The 25,376-nt window shown below is 44.0% G+C and overlaps 1 protein-coding gene across 1 annotated transcript in view; it reads right to left on the bottom strand.

Annotated features, from left to right (window-relative positions):
• Positions 1 to 25,376, bottom strand: part of IKBKB (inhibitor of nuclear factor kappa B kinase subunit beta) — an 89,357-nt gene that overhangs the window by 34,469 nt on the left and 29,512 nt on the right. The window contains exons 7-11 of the mRNA XM_029603705.1: positions 15,871 to 15,960; positions 8,158 to 8,282; positions 7,749 to 7,856; positions 3,599 to 3,728; positions 2,970 to 3,164 (exon numbers count right to left, since the gene is read on the bottom strand). Coding sequence (XP_029459565.1) covers positions 2,970 to 3,164; positions 3,599 to 3,728; positions 7,749 to 7,856; positions 8,158 to 8,282; positions 15,871 to 15,960 — 648 coding nt within the window. The remainder of the gene's footprint in view (positions 1 to 2,969; positions 3,165 to 3,598; positions 3,729 to 7,748; positions 7,857 to 8,157; positions 8,283 to 15,870; positions 15,961 to 25,376) is intronic.

The raw sequence follows: 25,376 nt of genomic DNA on the forward strand, positions 1-25,376 counted from the left end.
GTAGATAAGTCACCAGATGTGATGCAACTCGAACGAGAGGCCCACCTTAAGAACTTCTGTATTCATCCACCATTCAAGGAAGCTCTCATCACAGGGGTCACTGACATCTGGTGGGATTAAAGGCTAATAGAGTTGATCCTATTGGCTTTGAAGGCCCTACATATGCAGATGAGTTAGAGGCATCACCTGCACCATAGCAGCTATCTGTCAGAGAAGGGCCAGGACTGACTTTGCTGATGCTTCGTCCTGCTGAAGGAAAGACCTTACCAGGCCCATTAGCAATGCAGCTCTTTGTTCTGAAGCATGTCTATCCAGATTCCTAAAGCACTGGATTCTTTGAGCCAGAATCAGGTTTGAATTGGCAAAATTGACAAGGAAATCAGGGATTGATCTTTTTGACGGACTCTAGAACTCACCACAGTGATGGGGCCATCATCAGCCAATTATCTAGGTATGGGAACAGGCAGATTCTATGCCAACGAAGCTGTGCCACCACTACCGCAAGGCATGTTGAAAATACCATCAAGGCCACAGAGCAGCCAGAGGAAACACCTTGTATTGGTAGTGTGCATCCTTCGTCCCAAACCTGAGGAATTTCTGATGAGAGGGATGAATGGTGATGTATGAATAAGCATCTTTCAGATCCAGAACACACATCTAGTCCCTTGGTTGAATGAAAAGTAGAATAGTCTGGATGGAGTTCATCTTGACCCTCTTCCACACCAGCAATGTGTTCAGTTTCTGCATATTCAGTATAGGCTTTAATCCCCCAGCTTCTTAGGGATCAGGAATTGGATCCCAGCCACACTTCTGAGGAGGGATAATTTTGACCGCCTTCTGCTGAAGGAGCAGCTCCGCTTCCTGTTGCAGCTGGACAGATTAAGAAGGATCAGAGCCAAAGACTGAAGTGCACTGGATCAAAGAAAGGTGGTAGCTATACTCCACAATATTCAGAACCTACTGGTATCTGGTGTTATGGAGCCATTCCAGAAGGAAGAACTGAATTCATCAGGTGCTTTTAATTTTTCAATTTTTCATAAGCCCACAGAAAGAAACACAACCCTTCTTTACACCAGTTTCCATCCTAGACACCTACACAATAATATACTGGTGGGACAATTTTTGAGGCTCAACCGGTTAGGTTCAACAGAAGGAGAATTTGAGCAGCAGGCTACAGTGATGGCACAGTGATTCCTAGCAAGAAGATATCCCCCTCAAGTTGTTAGGAAAGTTTATAAAAAGGGCCCAATGGGCTAATTGGACTTGTTTCAATCCTCTTGGAAGTCAACACAACAGAACTGAAGCTAGTTGGTGTTTTACCTTTCAACCAGCATCAAGAAATACTGGCAAGTATTGCGTGTACATCCAGTTTTCCAACAAAAAATATTTTTGCATATAAAAGAGCACCCGATATATATGAGATATGGTAGACCACTCCACTTATAGGTCGGATCAAGGTATGGACACTGATACACTAACATTACAATTTGGCCACTGTAATGTTTGCGCTTTCATTCGTCAAGGTCAGATGTTAGATTTCGGAGAAAGGTTCTCTTGCCAATCAGAGGGAGTGGTGTATATTCTGTGGTGCCTGTGCGACCTGTTATATATAGGCGAAACCACCCAAACACAAGAACACTTGAGATGTATTCGACATCACAAAGCAGAAGTTCCGGTAGTGACACACTGGATTGAGCAAGCACATTCAGAGATAGATGTCAAAGCAGTGGCTTTATTACAATTGCATCCAAACAAAAGAGGTGGAGATTTTGATTTACAAATGACCAGTATTGAACAATGATTCATTTATAACTGGCAGACAGTAATACCACAAGGTCTTTACAAAGAAATAGACTGGTCTCTCTTTTTTTTTTTTTTATTAATGACATTCCAGCAAAAGTGTACAGCAGAGTAACTACAGACGTCAGAACCTTGTACTTCAGTGATTGTCTTGGTCCGTTTTAAATAGTTAATGTATTGACATCATGCTCCAACGCCTTACAGAGCAGAGAAAATCGAATGACATGAAATGCGGATTGTAACTTTGTTCAAGGCTCTCCCTGGCCCTGAAGCAGACAGGATCCATCAAAACGCTGTCAGTGTCAGGCAGTACTTTTAGCGGGAACAGCATTGGAAACTTGCAAATTTACCAAGTAGCATGACTAGCAAGAGCAATGCTTACTGAAGTTAATCTTCATTGTAGAAGAGTTTTCAACATATTCACAAGATAAGTGACTTGGGTATTTTACTTACCTGTTCCTTGTCAACAGTTAAAGGCAGAGTAATTTTTGAAGTGATTTTACATGCAAAGAAAAAAACTAAAAATGTAAAATAACTTGATAAAACTCCATAAACATTTATGTTTATACTCAAGTGGTTAAAACAGCCTTTTCAGTGGCAAACACCATAATTTATGATACTGGAGACTGCCATTCAGGAAAGTTAGCCCCTTTTGAGTTTTGCATTAGCTATAGCAAACAGACAACGTACATATCTGTTATGGACATCCAGCGCTCACTGATACAGGCTTTGAAGATGCTGAGAGCAGGCTTCTTGGCCTTTTCTATATTCATCTTTGATTTCTTCTTTTTTTGTGTGTTAGAAATAAAAAGTTCCATTTTAGAGGCTGCCAAGGCAGCAGCAAAATACAGAAGCAGCAATAAGGCACAAGGCCAAAAAACTGAAAACATTTTAAGAGAGACACATCCATGCGGTAGCTTGGATGAAAAAACACTGATGGGTTCACGAGGCAGAGTTGCGTGCATGGGAACTCTCGTGCATGCTCAGTAATGTATTTACTGAGCTCTGAGAGCTGTCACCACATATAATGGATGAAAATAGATTTCAGGCAGGCACTGCAAGATACATTAGTAATGTTTGGGCTAGTTAACTTTTGTTATTGGAAAAGAGGTTAGGGACATAAAATCAATTGCTTTGCTATCTAAGCATGCAAACTGCAGTTGCCTCACCTTGCTGTCCATCATACACTGCATGGCAGGTTTCTGGGGGTGCAAGGCCAGTCCAGCCTCTTGCAACAGCTCCTGGTCCTGTTCCAGAATGTCTGTGTCTGCCTGAATCCGAGCTTTTAGACTTTGCAAGCTCTCGTCCTCTGTCACCGGGTAGGTGTGTACACTCCCTGTTACCATATTCAGCACATGAACTAGCTGAAAGAAAGCAATCAGATATCCCACTTGAAATATGAAGAGAAGAAGAAGTGCATGGAGAAAGACACACACATGTAAGCACACAAACATAAATATTACACATGCATGCGGAGGGTATGTACTGAGCATACCATGCACTTATCAGTATATACAAAACACAGGATTCCCCAAGTCCAAGAGACCCAGAGCAGCTTCCATCTAGCACCTTCATTCCAAACCTACACTCCACTTCTGCTGAACTCCTCTTCCCCTGTAGGCAGTTTCTAAACTGGGCTTTACTTGCTCCGTCCCCTTTCCATTCCAGTTTGGCTACAGCTCAGGCTTCCCTTTTCCACAGACCCGGCTTCTCATAACTACTCGTAACTAGAACCCTCACTGCAGTCTTATCGCTTGCGGAGTTTGCCTTTTTAGCAGAGAAAACGTCCTAAACTTACGTTCAAACTGAGTATGTCATCCAAGGCCTTGAAGCAACCATTAGCTCCATATAGAACATCTGTTCCCCTCTGCCGTGGCTGCCACAACAACATGAGCTGCAGCCATTTCTCCAGCCGCTCTACCAGGACGCTGCAAAAGGAAAGGTAGGCAATGTTATTGTGAGCTGGATACAAGCATCTTCAAAATCCTGATTAAGGTATGGATATGAAAAGCAGTGCACCCAGTATGAGCATACCCAGAATATATATACAGGTCAATTTTTGACAGGGTATCTATGTGCAAAAGTATGCACCTTATTTATTTATTAAAACTATTTATAATTCGCATTTTATGAATATCATTGCTAAGCGGATTATAAACATTTAAAACAATGAACAAAAAAACATGAAATTAAAACTAACAATAATAAAAACACCCCCCCCCCCCACCCAGAAAACATAACTATGAAAAAGTTGCCTGATACAATAATGCATTCAACTGTTTATGGAAAACTTTTACGTCATCTATTACTCGACGAGAATCTAGCACAGAATTCCAATGAGAGGGAACAGAGGCAAAAAAAAAAGCTCTATACTGGGTTCCCCTTAAAGGTGCCCTCTTAATATAGGGGATATCTAATAGGCATTTCCCCTGTGAGCGTAGGACACAAGATGGTTGATAAAATTTAAGTAACGAAGAAAGGTAACTTGAGCCATCCTGTTTTACAGTACTGAAAATGACTGCTAGTATTTTGAACTCTATTTGCTGTTTAACTGGTAGCCAGTGAAGTTCTTTTAGAATGGGTGTAATGTGGTCCCAAGGAAGGCCACCTAAATTAAATGTGCTATGGAGTTTTAAATAATCGGAGAGGCATGAATAGAAGAATTTGGGAGTCCTATGTACAAAGAGTTGCAACAGTCTATAACCGTAAGAACAAAAGTTTACACTACCACCCATAAATCTGATTGATCTAATATGGACGCAGCAAATCTATTTATTTATTTAACAACTTTTCTATACCGTTGCTAAGTTAAATACCATCACAACGGTTTACATGTAGGCACATATTTAATGTAGGTAAAAGTGTACAATAGTACATTCTAACAGGTGCCATCAAAGGTTCGGTTACAACATATCATTAGACATAGTCATTTAGCGAAGTAATTCATGCCCATTGTACCAAGGTACTTACACGGGTAGTTTTATTACACATAGTATTATAGTTATGGTTTATTGTGGTGTGGAGTTCATAGACTAATCTACTGTATAGTCCTAAGGACTGTATGTCGGAGCCTTTCTGTCTTTTCCTGAAATATTTCTCTCTATTCTCCTGTCTCTTTGTAAAATGCTTGTTTAAAAAGCCATGTTTTTAGGTTTTTCTTGAATGTGTTGAGATCACTTTGTAGCCTGATCTCTGGAGGCATTGTGTTCCAGATTATGGGTCCTGCTAGTGATAGGGCTCTTTCTCTCACTTGTGTCAGTCTTGCTGTTTTAACTGATGGAATGGTTAGGAGTGCTTTATTTGCTGAGCGGAGGTTCCTGTGTGGAGTGTGTACCCGTAATGCTGTGTTCAACCAGTCTGATTTCTCATCATAAATTAGTTTGTGAATGATACATAGGGTTTTGTATTTAATTCTGTGTTCAATTGGTAGCCAATGTAACTCTGCTAGGGTTTCAGTTATATGGTCCCTCCTTTTTCCAGTTAGTATTCTAGCTGCTGTGTTCTGAAGTATTTGCAGTGGTCTTAATGTTGTATTAGGTAGTCCTAGCATAAGGGAATTGCAGTAATCTGTGCTGGAGAAGATTAGTGCCTGCAGTATTGTTCGGAAGTCATTTTGAGTTAGCAGTGGTTTAAGTTTTCTGAGTACCATGAGTTTTGCATAACCTTCCCTTTCTTTTAGTGATATGTGTTGTTTCAGATTGATTTCAGGGTCTATTATTATTCCCAGGTTACGTACTTTTTCTGCTATGAAGTTTATAATATCCAGATCATAAAGCTTGAGAGATTTGAGCTTTAAAATTAAGTTGACCATCAAACAGGATGCTCAAATTACTAATCATGTCCTTAAACTGTATAGTAGTGCCCAAAAAAGAAAAAGATGCAAAGCATTCTGCAAAGGGAAATTAGCATTTCTAGAAAAACAAATTGCCTGTATCTTCTTTAACATTTAAGCCTGCATAAAACAAGCCAAGTTTCAAACATCCTGTACGTGCATACACTGTTTCCATATTGAGTTGTTAAGCGGCTAAAAGCATGCATGCACTCATGTGTTTCCAAATTTATTTATTTATTTATTTAGCAGTTTTTTATACCGACCTTCATAGTAGATAACCATATCGGATCGGTTTACATTTTAACAAAGGGTAAAACTGAGGTAACAATTCTGGTAAATAATAGATAACAGGAAAAGGAATAAGTCAAAGTTACAATCAACAAGGTATGAAAAACTTGGAGGCTTAAAGACAAGCTGGAAGGAAGATAGAGGCAGGTAGAATAAATATAACATGATACGAATAATTTAACGGGTTAGAGCATATGCTTTAACCAGGAAATGCCAGTGTCCATTGTTCAGGAGGAAGTGTGTCAAAGTCCTTGTAAGAAGTGAGGCTCAAACTAGTGATTATCCGGTGGATCTGGGAAGGCTTGGTGAAAGAGCCACGTCTTTAGTCTTTTTCTGAAGGTTAAGAGGCAGGGTTCCAATCTGAGATTTGCTGGGATATTGTTCCAGATAGCTGGGCCTGCAATTGAAAAAGCTCTGTCTTTGGTCGTAGAGAGGCGAGTGGCTTTAGTAGGGGGAAATTTCAGAGTGCCTTTGTGGATATCTCTCGTTGGTCTGTTAGAGGAGTGGAGTTTGAAAGGGATATCCAGGTCGAGTTGGAGTTGCTGATGGATGGTTTTGTGTATTAGGGTAATAGATTTGTACAGGATTCTGAAATTTACTGGTAACCAATGTAGGTTTCTGAGGACGGGGGAGATGTGTTCACCGCGGCTGGTGTTGGTCAGCAGTCTCGCTGCCGCATTTTGTAACATCTGCAGTGGTTTGGTGGTAGATTTAGGGAGGCCTAGAAAGAGGGCACTGCAGTAATCTATTTTGGCGAACAGAAGAGCCTGGAGGACTGTCCTGAAGTCTTGGAAAAATAAGAGTGGTCTCAGTCGTTTCAAAACCTGTAGTCTGAAGAAACTGTCTTTGGTAGTTGTGTTGACCATTTTTTTAAGGTTTAGACGAATGATGGCATAAGTTAAATGGGCTAGCAGCATACTTCACCACACGTGCTTTCACTTTGAAAACTGATGCAAAGACCACAGAGTAAAATGTAACCAGAGACTTTGCAGCAATATGGGCAATTTGAAAACTGTGCCCCCCTCTATGCGTGGCTTATCATGCAGGATATGCACTATTTTGGGGGCTCCCCCCTTTGAATTGGCACCAGCTTATCAATGTCCTTTTGCAGATGCACTCTTTAGAATTGTACACAACACTCACCATCGATCTATACAGTAATTGGGTGCAATTCTAGAGGCCATACCTCTGAAAGAATATAGACTTGAGTAGAGGCGGTCCAGAAGAGGACTATTAAAAAAAAATCCAGGGTCTGCATCAGAAGCCCTATTAGAGTTCCCAAATGCTTTGTCACACTGGCTTGCTACCTTGAAGTCATCAGCGATGACCTTCAGGTCTGTTTAGGGACTGCTAATTTTTCCCCCTCCAAAATGGAATTTAGCCCTTGGATTTCTGCACCCCAAATCTATTATTCAAGTGTAGTTACCAAACCCTCTGCCTCTGGCATGTCTACTCTGTTGCAGATTTCCATATCACCTGCAAATAGGCAAACCTTCCCTTCTAGCCTTTTCATAATGCCCCTTATAGAGACAATGAATAGAACTGGGCCTAGTACTGATCCCTGTGGACCCCACTGATCACCACTCTTAATCCTATTGGCAACTTTTCACCCATTTTATAATTTTTTTCCAACTATCTTACTCTCCATTCTCTAATAAGGAACAGTATTAAAGGACTTTACTGAAATCCAAATAAACCACATCTACTGCACCCCCTAATCTATTACTCTGGTCATGTCAAAGAAATCAATCAGGTTCATTTGGCACCCAAAAGGAATAGACATATCAACCAAAGAAATCCCCTTCAGTTTCTGAGTTCATCTCCTTACCTGTTTAAATTATTAGGATACGGCAAGCGGTTAGAAAACTTCACTTCCCCAGCCAGGTCTTCATAAACAACAATATCCTGCTCACCCTTTTGTCTCACTTTTGTGTGCCTAAAATTTCAAGTCAAGAAACAGATTGAAAATAAGGACTACCTAATCCCTTTACTCAGAGTTGACCTGAGAAGGGTGCAAAGCCTAGGGTGAATCAACTGCAGTGAAATTATAGTGTTGGGGATTGGCTACCATGTCAGATAGCCTTATTTGCTCACTCCCCCCCCCCCCCCCCCCCCCCCTCCACAACATTCCTGCTGTTAACTTTTCAGTCACACCCTTCCCCATGTTCACAGACACACTTTTTCTTTTTCTCTATCAATCAGTCCTCCAGTCCTCCTTTCCTGCTTAGGCTACTTACCACTGTACTGGCTGCCAATTTGGAAGGAAAGGTCTAAAACCAGTAATGCATTCGAAGGCCAGTGTGCCAAAGCTCCAGTAATCCACAGTGACTGTGTACTTCTGCTGTTCTAAGAGCTCAGGAGCCTGAAACAGCAGAAAGAATTGAAGAGGCCTGTTCTTCCACATGTCCAGTCCTTCTCTAATACTCTCCACATCTGTCCAAACAACGAGGAGTCCTTCAGCCAGCAGCCTTCAGACCAACTCAAGTAGTCCAAGATCCTGTGCAAGCGCAGCTTTGTATAGGACACACTGTGGGACTTTGCCCTTAAGGGGGTAAGTTTCAAAGCTTAAGGCTAACTTGCAGGCACACAAGCACTCTGTATCCGCAGGCCTACAAGCAGGTTTTCGGAGGAAATCTCCCCGTGAAAGTTTGGGGCAAAATCCGTGCCATAATCACAAAAAGGGGTTGCTAAATAAAATTTTGCAATATCTACCCTTCCCCTACCCCTGCCCCTTTACGGTGAGGATAAAAGTGCTCATGCTGTGAAATAGTGAAGATGCTTTTTACCCATAAAGGGTGAGGGCAATTTTCAATCAAGGATTTTAAGCAGGTAATTGCTTAGTTAATCGTTTGCAAATTGCCTTTCTCAGCCACATATAAGGATTGAAGGCAAAAGTCCCACTGTGAATTTTGCAGAAAGTTTGTGCTCGTACAACCTTTTCCTCATGGATATCTTTTACCCCTTCCAAAAGATGCAGACAATACAATTTGGGGCAAAAATGAGTTATTTCAAAACCGTGTAACACTGAAAGCTTTTTGAATGGTTCTCGCCCTTCTCATGTCCAAGGCTTAAATTTGGCCTTATTTGACCAAGGAGGGAAAGTCTGAGGACATACTAATTGGATTGCAAAGAATGGCCTCCATGAAGAAAGATTACACCAGAACAAAACAATTTAGAACAGACGGAATCCCCTGCCAATCAGGCTGATGCTGTAAGGTCTGCGGGAAAACGGGTGCTCAATGCTGAACGCCCACTCTCCCAACGCGTGCCCAGGCACTCCTTCTGAGTGTGCAATCCTGTATTTAAATGAGGGGGGTCGCGCTAAAAGGAGGCACTAGGGACGATATTGCGCCCTGTCAGTGGGTTCAGAAAACCAATGCACAATTTTACAAGTGTCGGTTTTCCGAACCCACTGACAGCCATGGGTTAGGAAAACAGGTGCCAGTAAAATTAAGCGTCTGTTTTCCTAACCTGACCAGCCAGCACATTTTTTTTTTTTTTTACATTTTTGGTTCCTCCGACTTAATATCGCTAAGAAAAGCAGTATGTTCTGCTTTTCTGTACACTTTTTCGGGCTGCTCAGAAATTAACACCTAGCCACACATTTGTTTTTCAGTATCCCAGGTGAATAATAGCCTCATCAACATACATATGCAAGTGATGAGCACTATTAGTTTCGAGGGGGTGGGAGGGGTTGGATCTGCATTTTCGACACACTAAACCCCTTACTGTACAAGGGGTAGTGGACGCGCATCAATAACGCATGTCCAACTGCAGATAAAACAGTGCGCTCAGCTGAGCGCACTTTACAGTATCAGCCTGTCTGTGAATTAAAAGAAGGTATTTCATTGTTTCCTGGAGAAGAGAAATCCCACAATGTTTGAAGAAGGAATTTTGAAAAAATGGCTACTCTGATGTCCCTCATGGCTTGGAGTTTTTTTTAGCAGTTCTGTAAGTGTCATCACATGTGGAGACCAAGGCAGAAACTGGAGAAGACTAAGGGTGCACAAAGCAGTGGAGAAGGAAACAAAGGAAAATTGGTTCTTACCTGCTAATTTTCGTTCCTGTAGTACCATGGATCAGTCCAGACTCCTGGGTTTATGCATCCCTGCTAGCAGATGGAGACAAAGAATTCTTCACTGACACTGCTTCACAATCCCTGCTACCACCTACAGTTCCTCAGTATTAATCTGTACCCAAGCACAAACACTTGCAAAAAACTTGTAAAAACTTTTACAAAATCTTGAAAAATTTGTAGATTGTATCAAAAAAAGGTATACTTGAGTGAACGACTCTCCATCTCCATAGATCGAGCGAGTTTTGGACTGATCCGTGGTACTACAGGAACGAAAATTAGCAGATAAGAACCAATTTTCCTTTCCCTATACGTACCCGGATCAGTCTTGACTCCTGGGATGTACCAAAGCTCCCTACCAATGGTGGGACCTGGAGAATCCTGCTCGCAAGACACTTTCGCCAAACAGAGATCCTGGATCCCCAACATCCAGACAGTAGTGGCTTGCAAAGGTATGCAGTGATTTCCATGTTGCCGCTCTACAAATTTCCTGTGGTAAAACCAACTGAGCTCCATCCTCAGAGCCACCTGAGACCATATAGAGTGAGCCCTCAAACCTTCAAGGACCTGACGGCTTTTGAGAATGTATGTTGACCCAAGAGCCTCCTTAAGCCACCTCGCAATGGTAGCCTTGGAAGCTTGAGTACCTTTCTTTGAACCATTCCATAAAATGAAAATATGATCAGATCTGCTAAAATCATTTGTTATCTTGAGATACCTCAGCAAAGCCCTACAAACGAACAGCCTAAGCTCCCACGCATGAGGTGCAGAAGCATCCAATTCCGTAAAAGCCAGAAGCTCCTCCATCTGATTAACATGGAAAACAGATACCACCTCGGAAGAAATGAAGGTACCGTCTGCAAGGACACATCTGAGTCCGAGATCTAAAGGAATGACTCGCGGCAAGATAAAGCCTGCAACTCAGAGATCCTCCTCGCAAAACATATGGCTACTAAGAAGATGACCTTTAAAATCAAATTCTTAAGAGTCCTGCGGAGAGGTTCAAAAGGTGCCTCACACAATCCTCAAAGAATGAGATTAAGATTCTAGGATGAACAAACTCTCCTCACCAGAGGTCACAAATTCTTAAACCCCCGAAGAAACCTAACCACATCAGGATGAGAGGACAATGTGCTCCCTTCAACTTTACCTCGTAAACAAGCCAGAGCTGCTACCTGAACTCTGAGAGAGTTGAAAGCCAGGCCTTTAATTAAACCTTCTTGAAGGAAAGACAAAATCTGAGACACTGAAGACCATAAGGCCTGTACTCCTCTAGTCATACACATGCCTTAAAGACCTTCCAGACTCAGACATACGTCAATGAAGCTGATGTCCATCTAGCTTGCAGAAGAGTAGAAATGACTGCCTCTGGGTACCCTCTTCATCTCAAACGCCGCCTCTCAAAAGCAAAGCCGCTAGACAAAAGCGATCTGCCTGGTCTGAAAATATGTGGCCCTGCCAAGGAGACAAGGAAGATGACTGAAACGTAATGGTCCGTTCACTGCCATGTTGACCAGATCTGCGAACCACGGCTGATGTGGCCACTCCGGGGCAACCAACACCACTTCTCCCAGGTGTCTCTCTATCTGACACAAGACCTTGCCTACCAGAGGTCAACGGGGGAATATGTAAAGTAGAATTCCCCAAAGGCATCACCAGAGCGTCAACTCCTTCAGCCCCACATTCCTGCCTTCGACTGAAAAAGCAAGATGCCTTCACTTTGAGACGAGTCGCTATTAGATCCACATGGGGACAGCCCCACCTCTATTGGATGAGCTGCATTGCTGACTCGGACAATTCCCACTCTCCTGGATCCAGCATTCTGCAACTTAGAAAATCCACTTGGATGTTTTCAACCCCTGCGATATGAGACGCCACTATCTGAACAAAGTGCTGTTCCAACCAAAGAATTAACTCCTGAGCCTCCTGGGCGACTGTTCGACTCTTGGTTCCTCCCTGCCAATTGATATATACTATGGTCGTCGCATTGTCCGACAAAACCCTCACCGAGTGGCCTTGAACCAAAGGTAGAAAAGCAAGTAACACTAACCTCACTGCTCTGGTCTCTAAGCGATTGATAAGCCAAGAGGCTTCTTCTGCTGACCAAGTGCCCTGGGCAGATTGTTGCTGGCATACTGCTCCCCAACCACAAAGACTGGCATCAGTAGTAAGAATTACCCAGTCTGGGACCTCCAGATTGACACCACATACTAGATTTGGTAGCTGCAGTCACCAAGACAGACTTGTCCCGTGCATGACCATCGAGAGACACAGGCTGATGAAATGCCTCCGATAAAGGTTTCCACTGCACCTACAGAGCCCTCTGTAGCAGTCTCATATGTGCAAAGGCCCACGGTACCAACTCCAGCGATGAAGCCATCAAACCCAGGACCTGCAAAACAAATCCCAGGCTCTGGGAATTGCAACATTAACAAGCACCGAACTTGCTTTTGTAACTTGCACACTCTCTCCTCCATCAGGAAGACCTTGCCTTTCCTCGTATTGAACAAGGCTCCCAGATAGTCAAGAGTCTAAGATGGGATTAGGTGGCTCTTTGCCAAATTCACCACCCAGCCTAGAGATTCCAGAGTATGAATCACCTTCTGCACCATGGTGCAACAATTGTCCTCCAACTTTGCCCTGATGAGCCAGTCATCTAGATAAGGGTGTACCAACACCCCCTCGTGCCGTAAAGCCGCCACCACTACCACCATGACCTTAGTGAAGGTGCGTGGCACTGTGGCCAACCCAAAAGGGACAGCCTGAAACTGGAAATGCTGACCCAGTACCATAAATCTCAGAAAACGCTGGCGATCCCAATGAGTGGAGATATACAGGTACGCCTCCATCAAGTCCAAAGAAGCCAGGAACTCTTGATTGCACACCGCCACAATTACCGACCGCAAGGTCTCCATTCAAAATCTCTGCATTTACCCGTTTCAAGTCCAGAATGGGGCAAAAAGTGCAATCTTTCTTTGGAACCATGAAGTAAATGGAATATCGACCTTTGCCACGTTCATCCAGAGGGAACAGAACCACGGCCCGCAATCTCTGCAACCTGTCTAAAAAGTCTCCCAAATCACCCTACGCTTTTCTAATGACCTGCAGGAGGAAACTAAAACAGGATGCGCAAATTCTAATGCATAACCGTCTCTTATTACACTGAGAACCCACTGATCCCAAGTGACCTTGGCCCACTCCCCATAAAATAGAGCTAAACAACCCCCTATAAAGGGAACGATGGAGAGGACCGGCCTCGCCTCATTGTGAGGATTTAGCTCCACTTCCTGTGAAAGCTCTGAATGGCCTACGACCGCCACGAAAGGACTGCCCCCAGGCCTGACCTTGAGGAGAAAACTGCTTCTGCGATGCGGAGGCTCCTCTCGCATGACGAGACTTTCTGCCTTCCCGAAAACACAAACGAGACTGAAAAGACTGCTTGCTCTTAGGCTTGTTCTCCGGTAACTTGTGCACCATCAATTGTTCCAGGTCCTCCCCAAATAAAAGATGTCCCTTAAAAGGAAACGAACCCAAATGGGACTTGGATGACATTCTGCCAACCAGTTACACAGCCACAATAACCACCTGGTGGGCACAGCGAATCCCGTAATACAAGACAAAGTCCTCACCAAATCATACAAAGCATCCAATACGTAAGCAACCGACGCTTCCAAGCGTTCAACCTTAATCTTGTCACCAGACTTCGCCTGCTCGTCCTGAAGCTGTTGTACCCAGCGCAGGCATGCTTTTTGCATGAAGATGGAGCAAATGGCAGCCCGCAGACTCGGGGCTGATATCTCAAAGATCCTTTAGAGATGGATCCTCAGCTTCTGATCCTGAACATCCTTCAAAGCCGTGGAGCCAGCAATGGGAATAGTCATCTTCTTTGTGACCACCCAAACCGCCTCGTCCACTTTTGAAAGAGAAAAAATCTCCAACTGTTCAGGCAAGGGATAAAGCTTTGACATCGCCCTTACCTCTCTCAAGCCAGAATCGGGAACAGTCCACTCCCTATCCACCATCTTTTTCACGGACTTATGATAAGAGAACGCACTTGGGGAGCCCCTAAGCCCATCCAGAATCGGATCCTCCCCTTCCTGAGGGACCTACAGCCCCAGCTCCTCAAGAACCTGAGGAATCAGAGGACCTAATTCCTCCCTCCAGAACAAGCAGAGTATCTTGGGGTCGTCCCCATCCAAGGTCAGAATATTCTCCATATCATCTCCTGGGACCATGTCTACAGCATCCAGATCAGCACCCTAATCCCCTGACTCCGTTGCCCCCGAATCCCTGGGGGCCTCCGGCGACCAAACCGAGTCATCAGAATCCTCATCAGCTCGAACAGGGCCTTATAAATGCTGCACCATGGAAGGCGTTACCACAGGACTGATTAGGCCCAGCAGCCAAGTCGTGACCCACCGGGGACGTAACCTGAGACCCCAGCCCTGCCTGCTGCACCAAATAAGCCTCATGGAGTAGCAGGACAAAATCAAGGGGAAAAAAGTGAGCAGCCATCGGGAAATGCATGGCCTGATCTCTAGCATCCCCTGAAGCAGGCAAATCCACAAATCCAAACCAACTGCTTCCTCTGCCCCCTCCCCGCCCCTCCACGGGACCCAGGTGGACTGGGGAAAGTCTCATGGGAAAATCCCCCCCCCAGGATGGCGTGGGCAAAACCGCCCGAGTACCTAAAATGTCCGCCGTTCCTGCGCCAACGAGCCCAAAGGCCTGACGCACATTGACCTGTCACTCACAGGATTAGCAATTGCGGCTGTGCCGGCACCCTGCTTCCTGAGTTTTGCGGCTGCCAGGAACTACGAGGACCCTTCTCCCTCCCGAAATACATGCAGAACAAAGCCCGGGGCGGCTTAAGCATGCTGGCACTGCGCCACACATGTGGCACGCCAAGTCGCAAACCATAACCACGCTGGCGGGACAACAACAACCCCCTGCTGAGCCTAAGCGCCGCCAAGCACCAGAGAAGAGCAAACAGCTCGTCCCTCGTAGCCATGGAGGGAGGAAAGCCATCCGTCAGAGCCTTGGAGCCTTACCCCTCAAGCCGCTCGCTTTTTTTTTTTTTTTTTTTAACAACTTTAATCAAAATGCCAAAATAAAAAAACAAAAACCCTCTCCTAAGGCTGAAACAGAGCTGTTCAGCTCAGCCAAAGTTAAAGAAGGAGAGGAAGGTAACCAAAAAGAAGAGAGCAGCTGAGGAACCAAGCTCCTACAGCCCTGAGCCACCTAAGCAGCCTTGTGAAGGGGAGAGATCTAGACCACCAGATTTACACCCCATGGAAAAACTGATCGAGTGTACAAAAAGGTTCCCGACCTCCAGCTCGTCCACTTGACCAAAGAGGGAAGGGTCCCCCCAGGACCCAAACCCCTTGGAGGAAGGCTCACAAAAAAAAAAAAAAAGAAGAACTCGCCAGATTGCAGAACTGCAGGTTTTTGCACCAGCCACTATTTGCTGGAGACCGAGAAATACTGAGGAACTGCAGGTGGCACCAGGGATTGTGAAGCAGTGTCAGTGAAGCTTTCTCTGTCTCCATCTACTAGCAGGGATGCATAAACCCAGGAGTCTGGACTGATCCTGGTATGTACAGGGAACGCATGAATCCTGCATTGTCTGTTTGGTTTTGCCCCTGCTGATTGAAGGCATCCCCGCAGTCTTCACTGACTGAGAACAAGAAGTCAATCTTAACAACTTTCAAGAAAATCAGAAATGAGTTGTCTAACCCAGGTAAGAATACCGTATCTGAAATTTACCAGGGCTGACAGACATAAAGAAGTGGGTAAATCCCATTCTCAATGACAATCATCGTTTAAAGTAAATAAAAACATAAAAGACAAGAAAATGACCAATATAGCATCTTACCAAGTACTGCAAGGTCCCAACAAATGAGGTACAAAGGCTACCCTGGTCAAGTTCCTTTGCATATCCCAGATCAATGATCTTATGGATTAACTGATGGAAGGAAAAGAAAAAGAGATCATCATAAATAGAGAGAGAGAGAGAGAGAGATGAAAAGAAATTAGGAAGAAAATGAAAAATAAAAGGGAGTAATACTGTCTCAATGGAATAAGGCTGTTACTGTAAAAACACATATCAGTTAAAAACTGGAGCAAAAATAATAAAACTCAATAGTACACGTGAGTGTTAGGAGCAGAAGAAGGGGCACTAGAGTGTGCAGAATGCAAAGGAGAAGGGGATAGAGACAGCCTGTAGAATCCAGAAGAAGTGGGATTAAGAGATAGAAAGAGTGCAGAATCCAGGAGGTGGGAGGAACAGAAGATTATCCAGAATCCAGAGGGGGGGGGGGGTGGCCGAATTCAGAGGATAGTGTGCAGAATCTAGAGGAAGGTGGTAAGGAAAGCGCAGAGACCCCAGAGAAAGTGGAGTTAGGATTGCATACAGAATGCAGAGCAAGATGAAGGAGGGCGGAGGTAGAAGAACACAGAGCAATGGGATTAGGAGAGCACACAGAACCCAAAAGGAGGAGGGTTAGGAGAGTATGCAGAACCCAGAGAAAGAGAGATTAGGAGAGCACACAGAACCCAAAAGGAGGAGGGTTAGGAGAGTATGCAGAACCCAGAGAAAGAGAGATTAGGAGAGCACACAGAACCCAAAAGGAGGAGGGTTAGGAGAGTATGCAGAACCCAGAGAAAGAGAGCACACAGAACCCAAAAGGAGGAGATTAAGAAAGTATGCAGAAACCAGAGGAATGGGATTAGAAGTGTGACAGAATTATGGTAGGGGTTAGAAAAGTGGTGGAATAAAGTGGTGGTGGGGGGGAGAGAAGATAGGAGAGCAGTAGAATGCAGAAGAGTTAATTAGCAAAAAGGAAGAATTCAGTAGATGAAGGCAATGGGGGAGGGGCTGTGGTTAGGATAGTAATGGAGTCTAGTGGCGAGATGGAGCAGGGGGTTAAAAGTAGTAGAATTTAATGGAATGTGGGTTAAGGAAGCGACATAATTTGGGTGGTGGCAAGTAGAATGTCAGACCAGTTCAAGGAGTAGTTAGGACAGTGGTGGAGTCCAATGAGAGGAAGGTTTAGGAACGTATCAGAATTCCAGGTTTGGGATGGAGTGAAAGAGAAGATCATGAAGGTGGCAGAACATGGATAGGGGTTACAAAAGTGACAAAGTCTGTAAAAGGAGGGCCTGAGGCAGGCTTCAGAGGGAGGTTAGAAGAGCGCAGCTTTAGAGCTATCCTGAACCAGTATCGTAGGGCTCCTACATGTTTTAAGCCATGAATCATTCCTGTCCTGTGCTATGCTGCTGGCTTACAAATGGATAATGAAATGTAATATGTCACCTTCCTCCATAAAGAACCCAGAGTGATTACAACATAGCAGTAATACATAATAAAAAAAAATATATAATAATCAAGCAATACATTTATTGAAAATATTTAATCGCCTGTACCCTCCACAGCTAGGAGCAGGTGACATAAAAACATCCATAATAGTCAAACAACAAAGACCTGAAAGCCACTCATGACTCGCTGACATGACAGATTAGTGGACATAAGCCTTTCCCCATAAGATCATCCCCACTACATTAGTCCACTGAATCAAATGCCTGGCTAAAGAACAATGCCTTTATGTGCTTCTTAAAAGGTCATAAAACTCTCTCTATGCCTGGAAAGCTCTCTGATAATGAATTCCAGCTCACATGAATTCCTCCAGCAAGTGCACTAATTGATGAGATGGAACCTCCAGTAAACCTCAGCTGGCAGAACGCAAGGATCAGGGGGGCCATTGGCCAATAGATTCTAAGGAGTATGCTAATGAATAAATGGTGAAGCATTGTTCAGGAGTCTTTGAACAACCAGTGCAAGCTTGATTCTTATGTGTCAGACAATCAGCAACCAGTGCAAGAACTGCACTATGGGAATAATAAGGACAATCAACCCAGCACCAGGGAGAATACGTGCAGCTGTGATTTGTTCAGCTTGCAAGATTCCAAGAGTATTAACAAGGAGACCAAAATAAATCAAATTACAATAATTCAACCCAGAAATAACTAGATTGTAAAACTGTGCAAAAGTCTGGACTGCTAACTAATGGCTTTAGCTTTCTTAAAAGACATCATTTAATGATAGCTGATCTTACCACATTATTCACCTGTGCATGGAAAGATAATCTAACTCAAATAAGACTCCCAAATTTCTAAGTTTTGACAATGTGGGAATGAGCCCATAACACATTCAAACAGCATCAAAATACAAAAGTTATAAAACTTTCCTTTTCTCATCCTCTCCCATCCTCACAAGAGGCGGGACAACTAAACCCCAAATTGTTTCCACCTGCAAACATACTCCTATTTCTCCAAAAATCGCACCTTCTATGGCAACCCACCTCTAGCTGGCTGGCTTTATAGTCACATGAGCAGGAGGCCAAAACAACTGACATTTCCAGCATCAGCAGAAGAGGAAGAAAGGGAAGAACCATGGTAGCAAGAGTCTATTCCCTCTACAGCACCCACCACTCACAGCTAACCAATTCAAAATAACTCAAATGCCCGGTCACTCCCGAAGGAACTCCCAAACTGGTGATTTATAATCTATCTGGAATCACTTGAACAGAGGAGAAACTTCTCAAGCAGGAAGGCAAATAGCTTTGTGACCTGCAGTGCCATTGTTTGACTCCGGCGCCTGTGACTGCCACTGCTGGAACAGGACAGAAAGGCTCAACAATAGATCTGTAATCTGATTCCCAACACCTAGCACAGTAGTAGATTTTCCTCTGCTATCTCAAAGTCACACAAGAGCCAGAGGAAACATGCACACACACACACACTTTTGCTCTTACCAGATGAATGCTAGTAACAAATATATTAAGCTGGTCCACTTATTTGTTAACATCTGTTTTTACAAAAACACCCTTGGAAACAAGTATAAAATGTGTTTTCCCTGCACAAAGGTAGGAGAGGTGTTCCTGAAGTCATCCTAAAGTACAGAAGTCTTCTGTACACCTAATCACGCTTAACTTCAGTTTCCTGGCGCACTAACATAGTGCATGCAAAAAGCTGTTAGTTTGCGATTTTGCAACCAGAACATGAAAAAAACTAAAGTGGAACAAAAAGAGGCCAATAACGTCTCCAATAAATGTTTCAATGCTGATAACTCAAGTTTCCTAAATGCCTAAGCGTAAACTTTCATGAATATCCTAATTGAGCTATCTAATCCAGGTAAGAATACTGGGCAGCATATTCACTCATGCTCAGTGTTCGATAGCCGAATAAGTAGGGCTTCAAGGGGGCCACTTAATATCCAGGTATATTCAGCAGCTACTAAATAGCCGGATAAATGATTTATCCAGCTATCTTTTAGCCACATAAAATGTTTGTGGGTGGATCAGGGCAGTGCTACTTATCCAGTTAACTTAAATCGGATAAGTTAATACAGTTAACCCCATTATTTAAAAAGGGTTCAAGAGGCGATCCAGAAACTATAGACCATTGAGCCTGACTTCTGTGCCAGGAAAAATAGTGGAAACTATTCTAAAGATCAAAATCATAGAGCATATAGAAAGACATGGTTTAATGGAACACAGTCAGCATGGATTTACCCAAGGCAAGTCTTGCCTCACAAATCTGCTTCATTTTTTTGAAGGAGTTAATAAACATGTGGATAAAGGTGAACCAGTAGATGTAGTGTATTTGGATTTTCAGAAGGCATTTGACAAAGGCTTCTAAGAAAACTAAAAAGTCATGGAATAAGAGGTGGTTACTTTTTGTGGATTACAAACTGGTTCAAAGACAGGAAACAGAGAGTAGAATTAAATGGTCAATTTTCTCATTGGAAAAGGGTAAACAGTGGAGTGACTCAGGGATCTGTACTTGGACGGGTGCTTTTCAATATATTTATAAATGATCTCAAAAGGAATACGACGAGTGAGGTTATCAAATTTGCAGATGATACAAAATTGTTCAGAGTAGTTAAATCACAAGCGGATTGTGATAAATTGCAGGAAGACCTTGTGAGACTGGAAGACTGGACATTCAAATGGCAGATGAAATTTAATGTGGACAAGTTCAAGGAGTGGAGGAGTAGCCTAGTGGTTAGAGTAGTGGGCTATGAACCAGGAGACCAGGGTTTAAGTCCTGCTTGTCGCTCCTTGTGACCTTGGGCAAGTCACTTTACCCTCCATTACCTCAGGTACAAACTTAGATTGTAAGCCCTCTGGGGATAGGAAAATACCTACAGTACCTGAATGTAATCCACTTTAAAGCGCTGAAAGAAAAAAAAAAATGTGAAAAGCAGAATACAAATCTAAATTTAAAAAAAACAGTACAAGGTGATGCATATAGGGAAAAATAATCCAAGCTATAGTTACACAATGTTAGGTTCCATAATAGGAGCTACCACCCAGGAAAAATATCTAGGCATCATAGTGGATGATTATATTGAAATCATCGGCTCAGTGTGCTGCAGCAGAAAGGAAAGTAAAGACTAAGAAGTTAGGGCTGTTCAGCTTGGAGATGAGACAGCTGAGGGGGGATATGATAGAGGTCTTTAAGATCCTGAGATATCTAGAACAGGTATATGGGAATCGTTTATTTACTCTTTCGGATAATACAGTGTGGCCCATGGAAAAGTAGCTGCCTCCAATACCAGTGCCATGCAGGCAGGCTACTTTTCCATGGGCCACTCTGTAGAAGAACTAGGGTACACACTATGAAGGTAGCACATTTAAAACTGGTGAAAATTCTTTCACTCAACACCTAATTAAGTTCTGAAATTTGTTGCCAGAGGATGTGGTTAGTGCAGTTAGTGTAGCTGGGTTTAAAAAAAGGTTTGGATAAGTTCATTAACTGCTATTAATCAAGTTGACTTAGAGAATAGGCACTGCTATTACTGGCATCAGTAGCATGGGATCTACTTAGTGTTTGGGTACTTGCCAGGTACTTGTAGCCTGGATTGGCCACTGTTAGAAACAGGATGCTGGGCTTGATGGACCCTTGGGCTGACTCAGTATGGCAATTTCTTATGTTCTTAAGTTAGACAAGCCATAGAGCTGGTCTAAATTAGCTGGATATATCTTATCCAGCTAAGTAGCTATTTAGGCATGGATATTCAGCGGCATAGCTGTGCCGCTGAATATCACAAGAACATAAGAAAATGCCATACTGGGTCAGACCAAGGGTCCATCAAGCCCAGCATCCTGTTTCCAACAGTGGCCAATCCAGGGCACAAGAACCTGGCAAGTACCCAAAAACTAAGTCTATTCCATGTTACCATTGCTAATGGCAGTGGCTATTCTCTAAGTGAACTTAATAGCAGGTAATGGACTTCTCCTCCAAGAACTTATCCAATCCTTTTGTAAACACAGCTATACTAACTGCACTAACCACATCCTCTGGCAACAAATTCCAGAGTTTAATTGTGCGTTGAGTAAAAAAGAACTTTCTCCGATTAGTTTTAAATGTGCCCCATGCTAACTTCATGGAGTGCCCCATAGTCTTTCTACTATCCGAAAGAGTAAATAACCGATTCACATCTACCCGTTCTAGACCTCTCATGATTTTAAACACCTCTATCATATCCCCCTCAGTCGTCTCTTCTCCAAGCTGAAAAGTCCTAACCTCTTTAGTCTTTCCTCATAGGGGAGTTGTTCCATTCCACTTATCATTTTGGTAGCCCTTCTCTGTACCTTCTCCATCGCAATTATATCTTTTTTGAGATGCGGCGATCAGAATTGTACACAGTATTCAAGGTGCGGTCTCACCATGGAGCGATACAGAGGCATTATGACATTTTCTGTTTTATTCACCATTCCCTTTCTAATAATTCCCAACATTCTGTTTGCTTTTTTGACTGCCGCAGCACACTGTACTGACGATTTCAATGTGTTATCCACTATGACACCTAGATCTCTTTCTTGGGTTGTAGCACCTAATATGGAACCCAACATTGTGTAATTATATCATGGGTTATTTTTCCCTATATGCATCACCTTGCACTTATCCACATTAAATTTCATCTGCCATTTGGATGCCCAATTTTCCAGTCTCACAAGGTCTTCCTGCAATTTATCACAATCTGCTTGTGATTTAACTACTCTGAACAATTTTGTGTCATCTGCAAATTTGATTATCTCACTCGTCGTATTTCTTTCCAGATCATTTATAAATATATTGAAAAGTAAGAGTCCCCAATACAGATCCCTGAGGCACTCCACTGTCCACTTCCTTCCACTGAGAAAATTGCCCATTTAATCCTACTCTCTGTTTCCTGTCTTTTAGCCAGTTTGTAATCCACGAAAGGACATCGCCACCTATCCCATGACTTTTTACTTTTCCTAGAAGCATCTCATGAGGAATTTTGTCAAACGCCTTCTGAAAATCCAAGTATACTACATCTACCGGTTCACCTTTATCCATATGTTTATTAACCCCTTCAAAAATGTGAAGCAGATTTATGAGGCAAAACCGGATGCTCAATTTTGTCGGCGTCCAGTTTCCGAGCCCGTGGCTGTCAGTGGGCTCAAGAACCGCCGCCTGCAAAATTGATCGTCGGCTGTCAAACCTGCTGACAGCTGCCGCTCCTGTCAAAAAGGAGGTGCTAGGGACGCACTAGTGTCACTAGCGCCTCCTTTTGCCCGTTTTTACCGCCGGGCCTAATTTAAATACAGAATCACGCACACCGGCGAGGGGCCGGTGCGGGCGCCTGGAGAGCGGGCGTTCGGCCGCTCTCCCGCGGACTTTACTGTACTGGCCTGATAGAAATAAGAGACCACAAATTAGAAACAGAAACATGCAGATAAAAGCAAAATAGAAAGCCTGAGAAACTAAAGTCTCTGAACATGCTTTTAAAATTTCCCTGTAAATGCGAAATTGTAATACAGCAGAAGAAATTTATATTCTTTGAAGTTTCACAGCTTAGGGCAGGGGTCGGGAACCTTTTTGGCTGAGAGCCATGAACGCCACATATTTTAAAATGTAATTCCGTGAGAGCCATACTAACTACAACCCCCCACCCTCCTGACCCCCCCCAAGACCTACCAAATTAATTATTACAACCCCCTTCTCTCCTGACGCCCCCCCAAGACCCGCCAAAAGTCCCTGGTGGTCCAGCGGGGGTCCGGGAGCGATCTCCTGGACTTGGCCTGTCGGCTGCCAGTAGTCAAAATGGAGCCGATGGCCCTTTGCCCTTACTATGTCACTGGGATCGACCAATGGTGGCGGTAGCCCCTGTGACATAGTAAGGGCAAAGGGCTGTCGGCTGCCAGTAATCAAAATGGCATCCTGTTGGAAACAGGATGCTGGGCTTGATGGACCCTTGGTCTGACCCAGTATGGCATTTTCTTATGTTCTTATGCATATGCGCTCTTGCCCATAGTACCACTTCCAAGGGTGCCGCCATTAAACCAAGTTCCTGCAGATAGGACCATCTAGTCAGGTACAGAGTGTTCATCAATAGACGTAGCTGTGCCATCAACTTCTGAATACGAGCCTCCAGCACAAAAACATTGCCCTGCTTCATGTCAAACCAAACCCCAAGGTATTCCAATGATTGAGCAGGCTGAAGACTGCTCTTGGCCAGGTTCATCACCCAGCTGAGCTCCTCAACAGGGAGATCACCTTGCGGGGCACCAGGCAGCTCTCTTCCAGCACCTTGGCTCAAATCAGCCAGTCATCCAAATACGGATGTACTAGGATCCCATCCTCTCAGTTCTGCCACAACTACCACCATTACCTTGGACAAGGTCCTGGATGCAGTGGCCAGACCAAAAGGCAGTGCCTGAAACCGATAATGGCGTTCCAGAACTGTGAACTGCAGAAAACATTGATGCTCTAGTCAAATGGGAATGTGAAGACACGCTTCGGACAGGTCCAAAGAAGTCAGAAATTCCCCTAAGTGTACGGCCATTATCACCGAGCTCAAGGTCTCCATGTGAAATTGCGTCACCTACAGATGAAATTGACACCTTTGAGATCCAAGATGGGACGAAAGGATCCCTCTTTCTTGGGCACAATGAAATAGACTGAATATCGAACTGTATTTTCTTGAGTTGTGGGTACCAGAATCACAACCCTCAGACTGAGGAGCCTTGCTAATGTATCCTCCCACTGCCTGCTTCTTCTGCGGGAAAGTGGCTGGAGAGACCATGAACACATCCAGAGGAATACTGTGAAACTCCAGCAAGTATCCTTCTCGTTTCACCTCCAGGACCCATTGATCCAATGTGATCTCGACCCACCTCTGATAGAAGTGAGAGAGGTGTCCCCCTATCTCTTGTTCCCGGGGGTGGGTCGGCAAACCTTCATTTGAAGGCTTGGAAGGATCCACCACCCGAGCCTGTGCCCCTTCTGGGCTGTCTGAGACGAAAGGACTGAGACCTATCTAAAGGTAGAGTCTATAGGGTCAAAAATGCTTGGATCCTCTAGCATGACCTCTCATGCTAAAGGAGCGTGGTGTCTGCTTCTTATCCTCCAGTAAATCGAGTAGCTGGTGATTCATCCCACTTACTGGCCAGTTTCTTCAACTCATTCTCAAACAAGAGCAAGCCTTTAAAGGGCAATTTCATGAGGTTAACCTTGGAGGCCACATCGGCCAAACAATTTCTCAGCCATTACTGATGCCTGGCCGCTATTACCGAAGCCACTCCTCTGGCTCAGATGCGGACCAAATCGCAGCCTGCATCTTCCAAGAAGACTGCCACTGGTTCCATAACTGCCCTGGAATTCACCCCAGGGTCAACTTCTTGAGAGAGAAGTAAACAAGAGCGAGCCACCAGGGAACAACAAGAAGCTATTTACAACATTCACTGCCACTGCTTCAAAGCATGTTTAAGGATAGTTTCAATCCTCCTATCGTGTACATCCTTCAAGGCCACTCCTCCCTCTACAGGGATAGTCGTCCGCTTGAAGACTGCACATACAAGTGTATCCCCTTCAGAAAATGTAAATGCTCTCTGGCCATTGGATCCAGAGGGTAGAGACCTTCCAAAACCAACCTCCTTTGAAATTAGCCTCTGGGGTGCCCACTCAAGATCAATCAATTTTTGAATGGCCTCCATCACAGGGACAAAACAAAAGACTTCACACAGTAAAACCAAAATGGGATTTTTCTTTTGCTCAGACATGGAATCTGCCCCAGGTACTCCCAAGTATTTTCAAGGTCTGTGAAATCAGGGCTGACAGCTCATCTCTATGGAAGAACCATAACATAGTCCTATACGGTTCTAATCCTAGAGGAATTTCACCATCCTCAAGAGAGTCAGGATCGGCATCATTATCCGTGCCATCTGGATCGCTATTGGGTAGCCCTGCTGCTGCTCTAGGAGTACCCTGCCCCTTACCAGTAGGTCCAGGCAAGGTCTGCACCTGGAGCTCTGCCCTGGAAGCATTGGACGGGGCAGAGGACTGCAATCC

This window comes from Rhinatrema bivittatum, chromosome 5 (assembly GCF_901001135.1).
Source record: "Rhinatrema bivittatum chromosome 5, aRhiBiv1.1, whole genome shotgun sequence".
In the NCBI taxonomy this organism is placed as follows: Eukaryota; Metazoa; Chordata; class Amphibia; order Gymnophiona; family Rhinatrematidae; genus Rhinatrema; species Rhinatrema bivittatum.